A 19,429-nucleotide genomic window follows, 5' to 3' on the forward strand; every position below is an offset into this window, starting at 1 on the left:
TGCAGACCTTAACCAGTCACTGGAAACAGTGCTCACATATGACCAATAGAAGATGAATAATCATGAAGAGTGAGGAACGTGATGCAGATTAGATTTATTGTGGGACCTTGTGTTATCTGCAGGATTAGCAAACCCTACAAAATGACATACACTCAAACGAAAACAGAACAAAGACAATATATTTAACATTTTACCTCATCAGCTTCACTGATTTTTGTAAAAATCTACTTATTCTGAATTTAAAGCACATTTCAAACAAGTTGGGACAGGAGCAACTAATGACTGGGAAAGTTGTGGAATGCTCCAAAAACACCTGAAAACAGGTACACAGGTTGATTGGTAAAAAAAAAAAAAAACACCTGTTTGGAACATTCCACAGGTAAACATGCTCACTGGTAACAGGTGATAGCATCATGATTGGGTATGAAAGGGGCATCCTGGAAAGGCTCAGTCGTTCACAAGAAAGGGTGGAGCGAGGCTCACGGCTTTGTGAACACATGATTGCATAAAGGATAAACACAGATCCTTTGCAAATGATTGCATTCTTCTCAGTCACATTTTAAACTTCATCCCAGCTTTTTTGGAATCAGGGTTGTAAGAAATGACTAAAACCTCAAAAAGATTAATATGTTTTTACCCCGTCCACTTGAATATTTACTCCCTGACCTTAGAGAAGTGTAATTAACTTCTCATTGAATGTGACCCTGAACATCAAATTCAAGCCTTGTGGAAAGAAATTAAATTGCTCTTAATGCAAAATACTTAACACAGTGACGACATGAGAGGAAACATCCTCTCTGCTAAATAAAATCTATGAATAAATTATGAACTCAGTTGCAAACGTCGCCTCCCCGCTGCGTTGCACTCCATCAGTCATGTTGTTAAATGACTGCAAGCTTCTTCACTTCTCCTCTTGAGTAAACTGAAGTGATGCTGCATGTGAGCAATAAAAGGGATCTTTGAAGTATTAGTGGGTCTTAAATGAATGTTCAATTCTGGGTTTGAACCGCTAAATGTGTTTACTTTGTTGGGCAGCAACAGCACCTGAGTAACTGGGTGTCTACGAGCATCAGCCAAACACACTGTGGCCCCCACTTTCTTTTTATTATCATCTAATTAGTGTGGTTAATCAGGCTGATAATGAGCCCGGGCACCATGCCATTTCAATCTGACACCAGGCCAGGGTTCACATCCCCACCAGGCTCACCGTGGGCGTCTCCCTGAAAATGAGTCTCTGGACAGAAGAGGAGGAGAGAGGGATGATGGGGTAACAGCAATGAGCGGCGTTTGTCCAGATGCTAACAGGAGGGCATAAATCCGCACCTTTATGCCTGCAGGGATGATAAAAACAAAAGAGGTTAAAAGAGGTTTAGAAACCGTGTGACTAGATTATCTGTCTGCAGAGCGTTTTAAGACCGTTTGTCTTATCTCTCTGCAAGCTCTCCACATTTTTCTGTCCTTTTCCGCTCAGCAGCTGGGGACACTTCACAGAGTGACAACACATCCTGCTGACCCCTCAGACAGACACATATCATAACCTACCTCAACCCCTCATGTCCCGAACATTTCTTTCTTATCACAGTACTGTAGTCAAAAACAATCCAGTATTATCACCTCCCATCTGCCTCCTCTCCCTCCTCTCCTCCCTCCTCTCCTCCCTCCCTCCCTCCATCTCCTGCTCTCACTCTCTCTCTGCTGCCTCACTCGTTCCCTGAGCAGCACACTGAACTGGATAACGTCTCCTTCAACCCGCAGCACAGACTCATTTCTCCACACACCAGCTCTGAGTGGATGCTCAGCAGGGGTGTTTGAGATATTAGCCCGCTGTGGGGGAACGGCTCAGGAACTTCTACCATCCACGTACAAAGGTAAGCCTCTGGATCCTTTAGATTAGACTCCTGTTTGCTGTCAAGTACCAAAGTGGAGGTGGCTGAAATTAAAGCCACGTGAACCTGCAGCCTTTCGGTGACACTCATGTCAGATTCTCAGCAGTCCCAGGACATATTTGCAAAAGTGTTTTATGAAGCCGTAATGTGGCGTTTGGACATTTCTACATGTTGTCGATATGACCAACTTACGTATGCTCAGTGGCTGAGTGCATAACACTGAACTGGAGAATGTGTGCAGATTGTTGGCAGTCTGACCTGTGAGTTAATCCTTGTTTTGTTTGGAGCACTAAGTTTAGAGAAGAACAGTACCAGTCAGTGAGCACAGCTGCATATAATCTTAATGTGCTTAAAACAAGGAGACCTTAAAACATTTAGTACAGATTAGTCTCACTTTCAGAGAAAGGATTTTATTTTTGACACACTGAACCTCTGACCTGTTAGATCACAACACGTCACTGGTATGTTAATACTTTGTTTCATGCATCATATAATATGCTTACTTGTCTTGTTAAAGTTAAAGGTGCAGTGAATTTACAGCAAATTGTTATTTGTGGTCAGGAACTCTAGAAATGTTCAGTACAGGAACCAATACACTTTTAACGATGAAGCCCCGAACTGAGCTCAACCTTCAGTGTCCGGATCAGAAGCTTTTACAATTGATGCTCCTCTCGCAGATGACTGACAGTGACATTGTGTTTTCTCTATAAATCTGCTCTTGGCCTGGTTACTCCTCACCTCTGTACATACAGTTAATAGGTGGACATCAAAGTTGGTAAAAAAAAAAACAAAAAAAAACCCTTTTAAATTCACTCCCCTTTCTCCCGGAACAGCTGATTGCTGCTAATGCTTTCGGTCAACCGTGTGTTTGCTTGTCACAGCTGTCTCGGTCGGCTTGTGTTGTTTATATTTATTGTTTTAATGCTGCCCTCTTGTTCAGACCTCTGGCTGGGGGGACGGATCATCTGCAGAGGCCTGCGCCGCACTGTGATGCATGAAGCTGGAGATGCTTGTGTAGGGCTGTGAGCAAAAGAAGCACATTTTCACTCCCCGTGCAGCTTCTTGCTCTGTTGCCGACTGTCTATCTTAGTTGATAGGGATGCAAATACACTCATAGTGTTACCTTGTGCACACAGCGTTGAAGAGTAGAGGGTTTTTTAGCCCTGGGTGTTGTCTCTCAGGCTACAGAGGCGGTCTGAACCATCTGGTTGGTGGATGACTGCAGAACAACCCGTTGATTGATAAACAGATAGATTCAAATCAATTTGAAAGCAATCCATGTAACACTAAACTAGTGCATAGAATTCACTCACTCATTCATGTTACTCTGCTGCTTCTGGTCAGCGCTACTGTAAAGCCATTACATTTTAAAAAGGCAGCCTTACATTCATCTACCATTTGTCCATCCAGGATGTTGAACCCAAAATATTTCTTCACATTACTTCTCAGATTTGGTGAGGTTTTGTGTCTTGATTATTCGCTCACTACTTTCACTCGTTCTGTTTTACTAAAGGGAAAAACAATAGCCTCGTTTACTGAAAGGGCATCGGCGCATGCAGTGGGTTTAACTATTTTTTTCCCCCCCACATTTGAATGGCCTCAAAGCTTCAGCTATGTTAGTTAGTTGTAATGATAATAATGGTGGCAAAAACACAAGGTAAAAGTAAAAGAACAGTTTCTGATACAAAAAATTACAACATCACAGAATAAAACATAGAGCATCTTCAGGTAGAAATGCAGTAAAGGAGAGCGCTAATGAAACAGTGAAGGCCAATATCATCTAGTGGTGTAAATATGAGCAAGAAATGACATTAGCATAGACGTGCTCCAAGCTCTGATTACTGACAACCTGCTTGATGATTGTATTTGGTCGTAACAACAGTTGCTTTGCAGCACTGCGCACACTTTTATCAAAAATTATTAAATAATAACTCTACAGTGTCTAAGAATATGTTAAAATAGCTCCATACTGTTTGATGACATTATGTGCTAACAAAATGCAAAACTAACAGCATTTATCTAAATTTGATCTGAGACTGACTTAAAACATTAAGATATTATTTATAACCTTACCGATCAATTCATTCTGTCTTTCTGCTGTACTGAAATAGAAGTGAGCCATGTACTTAGAATTCATAGATTTTGTTAAATATGATTAGAAATGCACTTAACTAAGGATATTTAATCAAACTGTGTTCTGCCTGTATCCAATCCTGAAGACTGGGGGAAATTACACAGAAATGCAGCACATCTCTCTGTAAATAACTCTTCCCATTGGACAACAAATCATGCACTGACACAGTACACTGCACATTATTGCGTAGAATTCCATAAAGCGAGGCCTGTCTTTAATGCATTATAATAGGATTTTGCCTGAGAGACAATTTCTATGCAGTCTGATGCTGAGAATGTCAGTACAGCTCTAACAAGCCCCTGCCTGCTCTTCATCACTGTAGTGCCAGATATGTGCCCATGAGTATTCATCAGGAAGGGCTAATGGGGCACAGCAGTGTGAACCTCTGATTTACAGCCCGTCCCCTGTCAGGCCTAATGATAGGGCAATGGGGCTGGTTATGGAGAAACAGGTGCTGCAGAGTGAATAGATGTGAAGTAATGCCGTTGAAAGCCACGGGTGATTGTCGTTTTGTCCCCTGCACAAATGCTCATTTGCAATATTGTGTTCACACATACATAATTATTGTGCATAGAAATTAGCTCTGTGGAAGTAGGCTTATGGCTAGCGCTCTGGTGTGTGTGTGTGTGTGTGTGTGTGTGTGTGTGTGTGTGTGTGTGTGTGTGTCTGAAGGTGGAGAGGAGGCATATACTTCAGACAACAATAGTGAGGGAAAGTAAGTGTAATAGTTAATGTACTACTACCAAACTATTTCCTGGATAAATGTCACATTCAATATACACACTGACTCTGTTCCAGACTACGTTCGCAACAGATGGAGCTTGATGATAAAGTGAGAAATAATGTCCTAAATGAAGCTAATATATTAAACATGGTCACGTTTTTAAAACAGGTGGGCCGAGCCCTGGAGAACCATCATTATTATAGTAACCTAATCACTTTAACAACCCAAGGCACCATGTGGCATTAGAGCTGGGCCATATGGACTAAATGAAATACCAGTGTTACTGGGAGAGCCTCTTCTGCTTTATGTGAGTTTAGTGCAGATTTAAGCATCTGCTTCAATTACAGCATGCAAAAAGGTCACGTTGGGTAGTGTTGCAGCTCTGTGTGAAATGTTAAAACCTGATATATTGTTAAGTTAGATAATAAAACTGTGCAACATTACATATGTGTGTGTGTGTGTGTGTGTGTGTCTGTGTAAGAACACCTAGCAAATTACCTTTACAAAATAAAGGAAACCAATAACTTATGGTGTCCTTTTCGGACAAATTTGCAGCAAAGTAAAGCAAAGCAAAGCAAGACAAAGCAATGAATTCCTAAAGGCATAATTCAGCCATTTGCTTTCTGAAAGTGCGATAAATAGATACATCAAAGGGACTGTAGGCCCACTAGCTATGTAATTTTCATCAAGGCTATAAAGGCGAAAAAGGAAAGGACAAGAGGCCGGTTTTGTGGATTCAACAGGCGGAAAAAGATGTTATGTAAAATCTATAGCAATACAGTGTTTTACTTCACTTAATAAGCTGCTGAGTGACAAACAGTTTTCATGCAATGGACCCAACAATTCAGTTTCACAACTCCTGTCAGTGAAGTTGTTGTAGGTGTTCAGCAGTTGAAGCTCCCTCACTGCAGGTCAGCTGGCACAGTTTACCGATGGATCACTGCACAGCCCACACACACACACACACACACACACACACACACAAACACACACACACACACTGGTAGCTCTCTGCCTGGACCATCCCACACTCCAACGGTGTCTTTCCCACAGAGCTGGCAGTCAGGAGGAATATGGGCAAATCCGAAAGCCAAATGGATATCATGGAGAAATCAAGTAAACCTGGAAAGCGCCGTTGGACTGTTGCAGAAATCGGTCTGTCCGTGCTGCTGCTGTTGGTCAGCTGCGCCTTGGCCGGGCTGGTAGTCCTCTACACATCGGTTGTGAAAGGTAATGGCTCTGTCAGGCTCACCGTGGAAAGATCCAGATATTACAGATGGCAGTAATGACAAGCATCTCCCTGCTCTGCTTTTTGTGTGACTGCAAGCTGGCATTGACACAGGACATGGTTTATGCAATATTGATGCACATATGTCATCAGTTAACCTTTTCAGAGATTTTTAAAGGTTAATATTACTCACTAAAATATGCAAAATAAGGGTTTTGCCTTATTATACCATATGCACTGCACACACAGGCCTAACCTTTATGGAGGGAACTGCAGCTCCAGGCTCCTTTTTGGAGTTTTTCTTTGGAAGAATGGATGATCTTGGAAACACAAATTCAACGCTGCATTGGACATGATTGTATTTTCCTTTGCTTAGATATACCAGTTGATAAAAGCAATCACAATGATGATGTAGAATAAAGTGGCCTTGGCTGTGTCTAATGCTGTCTCAACTCTGTTTCTTCCAACCAATTCAGAGCAATCTAACAGGTCAAGTGTGTCAAGGAGCTCAACAGGTGAGTGTCGGCGGCTTTAAGCTTGTTAACAGAAAAGGGGACACACTGTGGGAAAAGTGGGCATGCGTCATATCGGAGCCCGCACCTCTGATCGTCACTGTAACACTGTAATTCCCTTTACTGCCTGATCAGCAGTGCCACACAAAAGTCATTGCTGACATAGACGCTGTCCATCACACAGACTGTTCTCTGTGCTCAGGCTATTTGGAATTAACTCTATATTTTACACAACATCCTCCTTCACCTGCTTTCTCATAAATGTTGATGTTTCCAGACCAGCTGTTTCGCACCAGCATCAACAGTGTGTGCACAACTGCGGACTGTGTTACTGCAGGTGAGGGGGACTGTTTTTTCTTTGCCCTCCTGCTGTTTCATGTTACAAAGTCAAGCCCCGGCAAAAAGCTGTTTCCTGACTGCACGTGAATCTTCACCATCCTGCCCCTCTGCCTCTCTTTCCCCTGTCATCTCTGTGATGCATTGCAGCCGCTCGGCTCTTGCAGAACATGGATAAGTCTGTGAAGCCTTGTGATAATTTCTACCAGTACGCCTGCGGGGGTTGGCTGGAGCGACATGTCATCCCGGAGACGAGCTCCCGTCACAGCGTCTTTGACATTCTGAGGGACAAGCTGGAGATTGTCCTCAAAGGTCAGCTTAGGCTTTAGTGGTCAGTGGGCTGCAGCATTCAGAGCTATGCGTGGGCTTCATTCAGAATGTCTGCATGTGTTTTGTTGTTGCAGGTGTTCTCGAGATGGAAAATAAACAGGACAGAGACGCCATCAAGAAGGCCAAGATCCTTTACAGCTCCTGCATGAATGAGAGTAAGGCTCTGTAAATGCTGCTGACAAGAATAATGTCTGTTTGTGGAGTTGTTGGTTGTATTGGATGATCTTCCTCAGTCAGGGTTTATGCAGGGTTCAAGTTAAACTTAAGATTTAAGATCTCGTCAATACCTCATAGAATGCAGTTTGTTTCATGGTCACACTGGCAAAAGTATGAAAGTATTTAGTTAGTACATATTATGGAGAGTTGGGACGCTGCATGAAACACAAATAAAACAGAATGTGATCATTTGCTCATCCTTTTTGACATATACTCAACTGAAAACAGGACAAGGACAACATATTTAATGTTTCATATTTAATCGGCTTCATTGATTTTCGTAAATATTTTCTTTTACTGAATTTAATGCCAGAAACACATTTCAAACACGTTGGGGCAGGAGCAACTAAAGACTGGGAAAGATGTGGAATGCTCCAAAAACACCTGTTTGGAACATTCCACAGGTAAACAGGCTCGCTGGTTACAGGTGAGAGTATCATGATTGGGTATGAAAGGGGCATCCTGGAAAGGCTCAGTCAATCACAAGCAAGGATGGAGCGAGGTTCACCCCTTTGTGAACACATGACTGTATGGAGAATATTACTGCATAGACTCAGGAACACTTTGTAAAACACACTTCATTTGCAAATGATTACATTGTGTTTTTATTAATGTTTTCAACAGAGTCCCAGATTTTTTTGCAGTCAGTGTTATAGATAAAAAGGATGGACGGATGCTTTTGTCTTCTAACGTCTTTTTGAGGAAACTAAATTCCATTCTTTTGACTTTTCAAGACCTGCAGATAACCTGCTCTGCAGATGGAGCTGACTGCTTGTCATGGAAATGTAGATTTTCACATTCCCATTTTTTCTGAACCCTTTAAGAACTTCTCATCCATGTTGTCTTAAAGTTGAGATTAAAAGTTCATTCTTGTGCTGAGACTGATTCTGTCAGCTTCAATCTCAATAATGCATGCTGTCTTTCAGATTGAATAGTAGAGTGACTGTGGGGTTGTTGTGTTGTGATATATCACCTGCAGGCCTCATAGAGCACCGTGACTCCCAGCCCCTCCTGAAGCTCATTGACAGTATTGGAGACTGGCCCGTGGCGTCGGATGACTGGAACACCACTACAGGTCGAAAAAAACCTCGAACCACACTCTGAATAATGTTTACAGTTTGTTCTGTACCAATGTGCACATGCAATACATCCACACAAACAAGCTCTCGCATTCCTACTCAAATACATGTGCTCACGCAGAGCCCGTGTAGCTATATTTACCCTCAGTGAATTGCTGAGTACGAGCTTTGTTGGTGGGATCAAGAGGCCGGCTGAGGCTCTTCAGATGAGCAGTCAGGTGTGGAGTTTGGGAGCGTGATGAGTGGGCAGAGGAGCGGTCCTCACTCAGGACTGTGAAGGATGCTTTAAATAGTCTACTCTGCTCTTCCCCAAGCTCCTGGCTCTTGCCACTCTAATTAAATGTAATCATGGACGGCGGCTCAAGCAGAATTAAGCACACGTAGATGCATCTGCACAAACAGATTTACACAGAGAGCCCAGTTAAACAAGCAGCAGAGGCAGAGAGGGAGCTTATTTTTTGCAGCCTGCTACACTGAATAGTTCTTTAGGGCTAGAAAACGCTTTAAATTGTCTGTGTTTTCCTGTTATTGCAGAGGGAGTGTGGAGCCTCGAGGATACACTGGCAAAGCTTACTGCTCGTTTCCACAAGAAGGTTCTGCTGGACATGTACGTGTGGACGGACGACCGTGACTCTCGGCGCCATGTCATTTATGTAAGATCGCTTCTATTGGAGCACAAATAGCAGATTACATTATGTCATTGTACAATCATGATACATAAGGCTGGTGTTATTCTATATGTCTATTATTGTCAACAAATCCTATGAAAATAAAGCCCATTCATTTCAACTGAAGAGCAAAATCTTTAAAGATGGGTCACAATTATATGGTTTCACTTTCATAACAGGATGAATAAATTACATCTAGTAGTAGTAGTAGTTTTTAGCAAATATTACCCAAACAAGAGTAAATAGTGTATTTGTTAGGGACTGTTTTCAGCAATGGATTAATACACATTTGGTGTGCTTCGATGGTTTTAGGACCGTGTACATGGGATTGATTCAGTATTAGATACAGTGCCCATGATCATGGTAATAAAGGAACACATCAACCAGTGCAACAGTGAGGATCACTGATGGGAATTTTAATGGTTTTTGGACAACACTGGAGGAATAAGCTAACAAGCTTTGGCTACATAGGCTTTGATACTTCAGGACCAGTTCATTGCTGGGTTTGGTCTTTTCATGGGATTTGTTGACAAGAAAAATATCGTCAGTCTTATTGTTTAATGATATTATTAAAAACACACACTTAGATGTAAATATTCTGAGACGATTATGGACATGTAAGATTGTAGTTCTTGTATTCTGATTAGATTGACCAGCCGGGACTCGGAATGCCATCAAGAGATTATTACTTCAACGATGGAAACTACAAAAAGGTGAGGCCTGAAAGGATCAGTTCACCCAAATAACACATTACCTCTCAGGATATCTAGTCTTGCAGGTCATATTGTACTTTTTATTTGTCAAGTTTTGCAATTTCCTCCTCTTGGATTTCTGAATCCAGCCCAGTGCAATGAACGTGAATGGGATTTCTGTGGTATTAACCACATAAAAAAATGAGCAGCAGCATCTCTTTACATAAACAATTAGAGCTGCATTGGATCTACTTTCCACTGAACAAATAGTCCAAATGAGTTTGGTTTTAGAAAACTTTGATGTTGAGTTTTCTGGTGTCATTTTATTTGACTGGTACAAATATAATTCCACTCAACAACTGACACCTTAATATTGTTGTGGGAACAAGATTTATTGCTTGTGACTGTATCACAGGTTCGCGAGGCCTACCTCCATTTCATGGTTTCTATTGCGAAGATAACCCGAGAGGACAGGAACTTGACTCAGGATGACGACCACGTGTGGGAAGAAATGATGCAAGTGCTGGAGCTGGAGACAGACATCGCCAATGTGAGTGCAAGCCACAACAGGAAATGGAATTGTGGGAAGAAGGCTGAGGAAAATTAATCATGACAAGATGAAAAATGAGCACCTCCTCTCTGCTTCCAGTGAAAGAGAGAGCAGCCAAGCTTTCAACCTGTTTTTTATTCGTGCCTGTCAAGAGCATGACGAATGAGACTTTGCTGATGAAAGGAGAACAGAATGTGAATATATAAACAAGCATCAGTTTATGGAAGGTTTTTTTTCTTGCTGGACAGGCCACGTCACCAGCAGAGGAGCGCCAAGATGTCACTGTTCTCTACAATAAGATGACACTGGGAGAGCTGCAGAGCACGTTCAGCTTCAATGTAAGCGTGACTTCACTGCTTTCTGATGTGTTACACAAAGTGCAAACAGGTCACTGGTTGGAATAACTGCAGTATCTGTCTCCATAATCTGAGCGGAGAAACTGAATGAGGATGAGACCATTGTTGTTTTCACAGTGCACCACCACGCCTTTCTTAAGACAGACACAGGCATTCAATGTTAAATTCACTATCTTGCTTATTCTATTCCATGGCACAAATATACAGGCAGAGATCTTTCCCCATTTTGAACTTGAATCTATAGATATTTACGCTGGCTGTGGTATTCCATGTAAAATCACGTGATGCATATTAAACCATAAGGTATTTTAACCACATTCAGTCAAACGAAACATGTTCAAAATATATCTCCTGCCTTTTGTTTCCCAGGGTTTCAACTGGACACGGTTTATTCAAGGAGTGCTGTCCAGTGTGTCCATCGGGGTCCAGCTAGAGGAGGAGGTGGTGGTGTACAGCTCTCCTTACCTTGAGAAGATGAATGACGTTCTCTCCAGACACAGTGTCAGGTCAGTCTACAAGTGTCGTGCAAACGGTCCATGAAAATTACTGCAGAATATTTACATTTCAGCAGAAGGATTTATCAAATGCATGTTTGCAGAACTATGCAGAACTACCTCACCTGGCAGCTCATCACTGACAGAGTTAACAGCTTGAGCCGCCGCTTCAAAGACGCCAGAGCCCGTTACAGGAAGGTGTGATGAGCATGACGTAGCAGAACAGCACATATTAACATGAGCTCGTTCAAAGACTGAAGTACAGTGTGTGTCTGTGTGTGGTCAGACTCTCTACGGCACCACTGTGGAGGATGCTTGGTGGCGAGAATGCGTCCGTTACGTCCAGAGTAGCATGGAGAACGCAGTTGGAGCTCTGTATGTGCGTGAGACCTTTGCTGGAGAAAGCAAACAAATGGTAAGTCCTTTTGGCCTTTAAACCTGCCTGAACAGAAATATTCATGCATGGACATCACTTACTAACACGAGTAGTTTAAGTCAAGCAATGCATGTCTGTCACATGCTGCATTGTATTCCTTTTGTGCCATGAACAAAGTGCATTTCATACACAAAATGCAGCATGTGTTTATTATGTGTTTACTCGGTTCACAGGTCAGTGACCTCATCAATAAGATCCAGAAAGCGTACGTGGAGACACTGGAGGAGTTAAGCTGGATGGACGCTCCCTCGAAGGCGAAGGCAAGAGAGAAGGTAAAGTGAGCGTGGCCAAGCTGAGAAAATAAGGGTGTATCTTTTCTACACGTTAGGTGTCGTCACACTGATTGTTCTGCATCTCCTGTAGGCCATGGCAATCAAGGAGCATATTGGCTACCCAGATCATATTCTGCAGGAAAGCAACCAGAAGCTTGACCAGGAGTACGCTCATGTGAGTACGAACTGTTTCCCTAAATTGTAAATGACACATGCATTGATCACTGATCTGATCTCTGATTTGTCCTGATTCTCTTTCCAGCTTAATTTTAGTGAAGAGCACTACTTTGAGAACATCCTGGAGAACCTCAAATCTGAAGCACACAAAAGTCTGAAGAAGCTCAGAGAACCAGTTGACCCAGACCTGTAAGCTGCTGATACATCTGTTACTACATCCCCCAAAAAGTCGGGACGCTGTGTAAATAAAAACAGAAGTGTTCCCGAGCCCACAAAGTAACATCCTCAGTACAATAATGTGTTCACAAAGTGGTGAACCTCGCTCCATCGTTGCTTGTGATCGACTGAGCCTTTCCAGGATGCCCCTTTCACACCCAATCATGATACTATCACCTGTTACAATGAGCCTGATTACCTGTGGCATGATCCAAACAGGTGTATTTGGAGCGTCCCACAACTTTCCCAGTCTTTAGTTGCTCCTGTCCCAACTTGTTTGAAACATTTAGTATATGTCAAAAAAGATTTGCAAGTTATCACATTCTGTTTTATTTATGTTTTAGACAGCATCCCATCTTTGTTGACATTGGAGTTGTAAAGTACAAGCTGTCCCTATTTGTAAAACACAAGCTCTTGTACAAGGTGGTGTCGGACATAAAACTTCATCAAGGGTGACAACACAAACCCGTCCTTTAAATGAGGTTGATTATTACAGTCTCTCTGTTTCTAAGATAGTAAACAGGAGATGGACATGGTGCATTTAATGCCCTGTTGCACATTTAGTGACAAGGAAAGACGCTCTGTGTCCTCATCCAGTAATCCCCAAAGAACATTAAATTTAAATATTTTGTTTCATGAGGCAAAAGAAGCTCTGTGCATGGATTTTGTAGTATGGTAGCTTTCACTGCAAATGCAGTTTAGGGCTGTTGTATCAGTCATAAACCTTTTACTGATCACTCCTCAGGTGGATCATCGGTGCTGCTGTGGTGAATGCGTTCTACTCACCCAACAGAAACCAGATAGGTAAGAGCTTTATGAGAATCAACAAGACTACCAGGAGCCTCTGTGGCAAATAAGAGGGGTTTTTTGATGGTACAAACAGTCTCTCCTACTTATAATCGTTTTTACTTACTGTGTTTTCACTCCTGTTGTTTTTGTCTGTGCAGTGTTTCCAGCTGGAATCCTGCAGCCGCCGTTCTTCAGTAAACAGCAGCACCAGGCCCTTAACTTTGGTGGAATAGGAATGGTGATCGGACATGAGATCACGCATGGATTTGATGACAATGGTGAGACATGGCTGATTCATTATGGATATTTTTGGAAGCCTAAACTTATAAATGTAGCTTATCATTCACTGTCATTATAATAACAGTTTATTTTAAGTTTGCTGTTGACCGTGACTGGTTACGTGCATCATGTTTGGTAAACAGTACTTTACTCAATGCATTTTGTTTCCTTGCAGGGCGTAATTTTGATAAGGACGGTAATATGCTAAACTGGTGGAGTAATTACTCTGCTGAGCATTTTAAAGAGCAGTCACAGTGCATGGTGCAACAATATGGCAACTTCAACTGGAAGCTAGCAGGTGGACAAAACGTAAGCACCCAGCGGCATGTGCTGCATGAAATGAGATGTTTTGTCTTGGCTGGAATCCCTGACAATGTAAACCACGTATTAAGTTACGACCAGAATGAGTGTTTTCCTGTCGGTGTGTGTTCATGGTTTGTCTGTGTGACTGCAGGTCAGTGGAATCAGCACTTTGGGGGAGAACATTGCAGACAACGGAGGGGTTCGTCAAGCATATAAGGTCGTTAGCTGCGAAAGTACAAAACCATATGTTACTATTTCAGCAGCAATGACAAACTGTGATGCTTTTAATAAACTCTCTGCACGTCTGAAACCTGTTTTTGAGTGTGTGTGTGTGTGCGTATGTTTTTACAGGCTTATCTGAAGTGGGTGGAGATGGAGGGTGAGGAGCCTCGTCTACCTGGTCTAGACATGGATCACAAGCAGCTTTTCTTTCTTAACTTTGCCCAAGTAAGTAAGACTAATGAGGGAACTTGTCATTTCTGAATGTTTTATTTCAGCAGACAATGATTTCTCCATCTGGAGCTGAGAGCCAAAGCTCAGGAGGTGCATTCTTGAGGATGTTTGGCACTGAGAAGTAAACACTGGGACAAAGGCAGAGGGTCGGGGGGTGAGACACTGAAGCAATACCAGAGCAAATGAGCATGCAGCTATGCTCAGAGGGGACGAGAAGAGCTGCCAAAGAAAAGAGCTCCATCAAGGTCTTGGTGCTATGGTATGCAAACCATTAGTCAGTTTTACAACAGCAGTCCTTACGAAGCTTTTGTAGGAGCCACAAAAGCACTCCACCTAGAAGGGGAATTTTGCAAGTTTACAGGGGAGTTGAAGTGTGTCAATGAACAGTAAAACTTGTGAAAGTCAATTTTTTTTGTTTATTTGTTTATATACTCTGCATGGCATACAGCCATAATTCATGTAGGCTATAGACCTCTACATTTTAGAAGGCTGCCCTGCCATCCCTGCTGTAGCCAGAACAGTGCCCATCTCAGTGCAACACCAAAATGTTTCACAACGATCAGTTTTTAATCTTTTATTAGGACACAACTGATTAATTTTGTTATTAGTTATCTAGTTCGGTCTATTTTGGGGGGCAAACAGGACAGCTTTTGGGATGCAGGACAGCTGCTCATAACTGGGACTGTCCCAACCTTTTCAGGACTTCACCCCATATATAAAAAAAACTTGTACCAAACTTGCATGTATAAAAATTGGGAATTAGGAGAATTAATAGACACAGAGTGCTCTAAATGTACAGACGAAAGAGAAGTTAAGGAAGAAATATTCATTATTTTTACAGTCTGCACAGACCATATTTTAAGTCCTGATGACTGCTTCTAAAACTAGCCTACTGTCTGCTCATGCAATAATTTTTTTTCCAGGTGTGGTGTGGTGCTTATCGGCCTGAGTACGCCAGCCAGTCCATCAAGACTGACTCACACAGTCCCTTAGAATACAGGTAAAGAAGAAAAATGGGTAAAATAAGTTTTAAAATATGATCCATGTTGATAGATGTGTTCCTTACACATATAAGAAAAATTCAGGTCAATGATGGATAGAAAACCTAGTCCATATGCTTTATTAAGACTTAGACCTAGACTGCTTCCTTAAATCCAGCTAACCCCATTTATTTATTGTAATTTAAAGAGTCGAAGTTAAATGTTTTATACTAAGATTGGATCACATGACGACTTCTGTGTGAAAGGAGTCGCTCATACTGACGAACCCACTGAGAATTACTCCTTCCTTCAGCTTTCTGGAGCGTTTTAGCGTCTTTCACTTCATTGTTTTAGTTTTTCGAACCCTCCTAAGGGGAAAAAAAAGTATCTTGTTTAAGTACTGGAATCAGTGCAGCTCCCCTCACTGATCCAAATAAGAGGACTTACTGGACTCACACTTAGCAGTGCTCCTCTTGGATTTCTTACACACTTTTTACACTTTTATTACATTGACAATGCTTTGTTCTTCTTTTGTCTTTAGGGTGCTCGGCTCTCTCCAGAATTTCGAAGCGTTCTCAGAAGCTTTCCAGTGCCAAAAAGGCAGTCCAATGAACCCCGAGCTGAAGTGTCGCGTCTGGTAGAAAGTTATACCCTTGAGATGTTTATTTCTTGACATGGGCAACTCAAATCAAAAGAACAAGTTGTACTTCTTAAACCCACAGAGACATCCTGCTTTTTCCAATTTATTTGGGGCAGAGTGATGACACAGATATTTGCAAATGTATTCAAAATGGCCGACATCCTGGACTACACCCCAGTTTCGAAACTTGCACACGTACACTATAAAAAAGAAACTTGCTTGAGTGTCTTAAGTTTGAAGTGTTGTCTCTGGATGAGTAGGTCACTTGTTCTTTTTTTTGCTGTGTCCCACGGCAGATGGCAAGTGGGTACGTGAATAAAAAGGCTACATAGAAAACTAACACCTTGTGGAAAGGTAAAAGCTTACTCTGCTGGCTTTAAATGCTTCGCCAGCCTTTCTTGAATTAGTCCTTAAGAAATCTCTTGTGCAGATCTTTGTGATTTATCCGTTATCATTTGGCACGGAGTTGCCTTGGTGTCATTCCTCTGATGTATTGTTTTCAAGACATTGTGCCACTTCAGAAGAAACAATAGTGAACAAATCTAAGTCTGAGTGAAGAACACGAAACAAATGAAAGCTCGGGGCTTTGCTGAAGTAAAGCTACAATAGAATTAGTCACGCTCTGACAGTTTGGTCGTTCACTGTTACATTAAAGAAATTATCTAAAGACTTTAAGACTGTTAAATCTTTGCAGCTTTAACCTTAAATTAACATTCGGAGAGAGCTGCGGCTTTCAGCGTTTTTACACTTACAGAGTGGATACATATTTAACATTTGCAAAGCTATTTAGTATTTTTTTTAAAGTTTCTTTATCACACTCTGCCGACAATTGTTGCTCAATGCTCACTGCAGAACGTATGTCATGACAGTTTGCTGTAAGGAACCATATTGCAGATGTTTTGAAAAACATTGCTGGCCTACTACTTTTTAGCCAGTGAGAAAACACCTGATAAGGATGAAATCCAGAGTATATCACTTTGCATCATTTGTGACTGCCATGTTTAGATACAGGTTTGGATATGCAGGCGGTTGCTAGCTGTGCTGAGTGTTTGAAGCTCACTCCCTCTCACACTTTCCACCTTTTACATGATCTCTGCAGGCTCCCAAGTGATCATACAGGGCTGATGTATCAAAACTCCTAGCCTGTCAGTTTGTAGATGGCATTTATTCAAAATCATCTGCTTGTATAATATCTGTAAGTTTACAATTAACTCGACATGCTGATCGATTTGTTGAAGGTTTTCCCTTCACAGTACGACCTCCTGAGAGGAGAGGTGAACACACAGTTACTGGAAGCCTTTAGCCTCAAGGCATAGCTAATTACATGCTGAAAGGGGGAAAGGAAGAAGAAACCCCCTCAGATGCACTCACACATGGACAAGCAGCAGATGAAGTGGTTTGCCCCCTGATCTCGCATTGATCAGTGCTGTGTAAGATGAAAGGATGGAGTACGGTGTGCTGAAGCGTGGTGACCGCCGTAGCTGAACCACAAGCCCGCAGGCAGACACGCTGAAGAGTGGAGCTTGTCATTAAAGAGATGGTCAGGGCCAGGACTGTTATTTTCTACTTTTATTAACAAGTAATGACAGGAGAATCAAAGCAGAGCAGAGCTCATAAGAGAGGATGGAGGCAGTGGCTGCAGGTAGTTTTTTGTGCTTTCAAACAGCAGAAAACAAACACACACAGCTGGATTTGAATGTCGGTCATTGGTCACATTCAGGATGCCTTGGTAAACTGAACACGACTTTTTATTGAACTGAATGTGCATACTGAAGCTTTACACTCTCGGCCTGTCTCTCAGTCTTCACATACTGGCAAATACTGTTGTGATTAGCAGGGGAGGACACGTTAATGAAAGACTTTTCACTCAGAATGCGCTGACAGTTAATCATTTTGAGAAATACACTTCTTTGCTTTTTCTGGTAGAGAGTTAGATGAGAAAATTGATACCATGTTCATGTTTGTGTGTTAAATGGGAGGCTACAGCCAGCAGCCGGTTAGCTTAGCTTAGCATTAAGACTGGAAACAACAGCAACAGCAACAAAATGTTTAATATGTACAAAAAGCAAGATGTAAAATCAAAAACTTGTCATTTTAAAGGGGTTATATGCTGTACTAAATCTTGGCGAGGACCAATAACTCATAGTTACTTGTGTGCAGATTAATTAGCTGGATAGCTGTTTCTATGTGTTAAGCTAAGCTAACCTGCTGCTTACTGCAGTTTAACACATTTAACAGACGAGCAGGGGAGTGGTATCTTCATCTCACTCTCCCCCAGAAAGCAAAGAAGCACATTTCCCCAAATGTCAAACTAGTCCTTTAAACATCGAGGCACACGTATCATGTCTGGTTCAAAGGAACGCTGGAGGATAAACCATGAGCTACAGTGCAACACTGGGCTGATGTTTGAAGAGAGTGAGTAAAACAGTTCAAGACTGTTGACTGAACACGAAGGGTACATTATATACAAGTGTTATTGTAGATGCTCGATGTTCTATACTGCAGTATTTACATATAAAGGATTTCAACCAGGTAAGAAAGAGAGCGTTCATTTCTTACCTTAGTTCTAGCTTCACATTTACTTACATGGTGAAATTGTGTCGTTTTGAAACTACCAGCCAAGTACAAAGACATTTTTGTTATCTATGAACATGTTTCATCTGTAAACCAATCAGAGGAGTTTATTTATCTACATGAATATTTATGAAATAACATTGTTGCTTGGCAAGAATACAGGCGTTAAAGATGTTTTATGAATGTTCCTGCTGCTATGTAATTATCTAGATTGCCATTAAAGTGACTGTCTCGACTCATATGATCTCTTCTTTATATGAAAATGTGTAATTTTCATTTTTTATGTTTATATAAAAACCTGACGGGATCGTGTAGGATTCATTCTCATCCATGCAGAGACAAAAAAGATCAAGTGGATCTTATGCAACGTATGCATCTGTGATCAAGTTAAGCACTAAAAGCACTCAAAGACATTATGTTCATATACGTGTACTGTTGTGTCCTCTTACTGTCCTGTGAGCCACGGTGGCTCAGTGGGTCCAGTGCAGTGCAGTCACTGGTCATGCTTCGCAAATACTCATTACAAACACTTTGCACTCACAGACAGTGTCATTATTAGGATGGATTTCTAAATTAAATGGTCATGATGTCTTTATGTGGGAGATCCAGGCTTTATTCCTGCTTTCTGTCAGTCGGGCCCCCACTTTGGTGCAGAGTGAGAAATCTTTGCAGTTTGATGGATTGTTGTGAGATTTTGTGCTGACTTTGATAATCCCCTGACTTTTCCTTTAGCGCCACCATAACGTTGACATTTGTGTGTTCCCCTCAGGATGAATAGTAACCACATTCCTGTGATTTTTCATTTTAACTTTGGCTAATGACTTAATACTGCAAACAACACACATTATACCTCCGAAACATCAGCATATTAGCGTTGTCATTGTATTTTCGTGAGGTTAGCATTCAGCCCAGCGTCATGGAGCTGCGCAAATGGCATGTTGACTCTTTGTCTTAGCACTGTTCATTTACGATTATCAATTTCTGAAGAATTATTTTATTCAACTAAAAAAAACAAGTAAAAGATTTCTGTCCCTGCATCTTTAGATTGTGTGTACAGATATTCAAGAAAATCTTCCATGAAGCAACATATTCACTGATAGCAGCT

General features: G+C 41.6%; 1 protein-coding gene across 1 annotated transcript; it reads left to right on the top strand.

Moving 5' to 3' along the window:
* Window positions 1-1,708: 1,708 nt before the first annotated feature.
* On the top strand, window positions 1,709-18,559 carry mmel1 (membrane metallo-endopeptidase-like 1). Its single transcript, XM_076760803.1, has 24 exons — window positions 1,709-1,868; window positions 5,798-5,974; window positions 6,449-6,487; window positions 6,762-6,821; window positions 6,971-7,132; window positions 7,225-7,305; window positions 8,346-8,441; window positions 8,980-9,098; window positions 9,761-9,826; window positions 10,221-10,355; window positions 10,604-10,693; window positions 11,081-11,217; window positions 11,310-11,403; window positions 11,492-11,620; window positions 11,815-11,913; window positions 12,005-12,088; window positions 12,176-12,279; window positions 13,052-13,110; window positions 13,254-13,373; window positions 13,550-13,683; window positions 13,829-13,894; window positions 14,029-14,124; window positions 15,054-15,130; window positions 15,652-18,559. Exons 2-24 carry the CDS (start codon window positions 5,818-5,820, stop codon window positions 15,749-15,751), a joined length of 2,304 nt encoding a protein of 767 aa, XP_076616918.1. The 5' UTR covers window positions 1,709-1,868; window positions 5,798-5,817; the 3' UTR covers window positions 15,752-18,559.
* The last annotated feature ends 870 nt before the right edge of the window (window positions 18,560-19,429 follow it).

This window comes from Chaetodon auriga, chromosome 2 (genome assembly GCF_051107435.1).
Source record: "Chaetodon auriga isolate fChaAug3 chromosome 2, fChaAug3.hap1, whole genome shotgun sequence".
In the NCBI taxonomy this organism is placed as follows: domain Eukaryota; kingdom Metazoa; phylum Chordata; class Actinopteri; order Chaetodontiformes; family Chaetodontidae; genus Chaetodon; species Chaetodon auriga.

Excerpts from the sequence above, each read along its gene's own strand:
- mmel1 (XM_076760803.1), top strand. The coding sequence starts at position 5,818 with ATGGGCAAATCCGAAAGCCAAATGGATATCATGGAGAAATCAAGTAAA. Across the intron at positions 5,975-6,448 it reads CTACACATCGGTTGTGAAAG|AGCAATCTAACAGGTCAAGT; the intron begins GTAATGGCTCTG and ends CAACCAATTCAG. Across the intron at positions 10,356-10,603 it reads TGGAGACAGACATCGCCAAT|GCCACGTCACCAGCAGAGGA; the intron begins GTGAGTGCAAGC and ends CTTGCTGGACAG.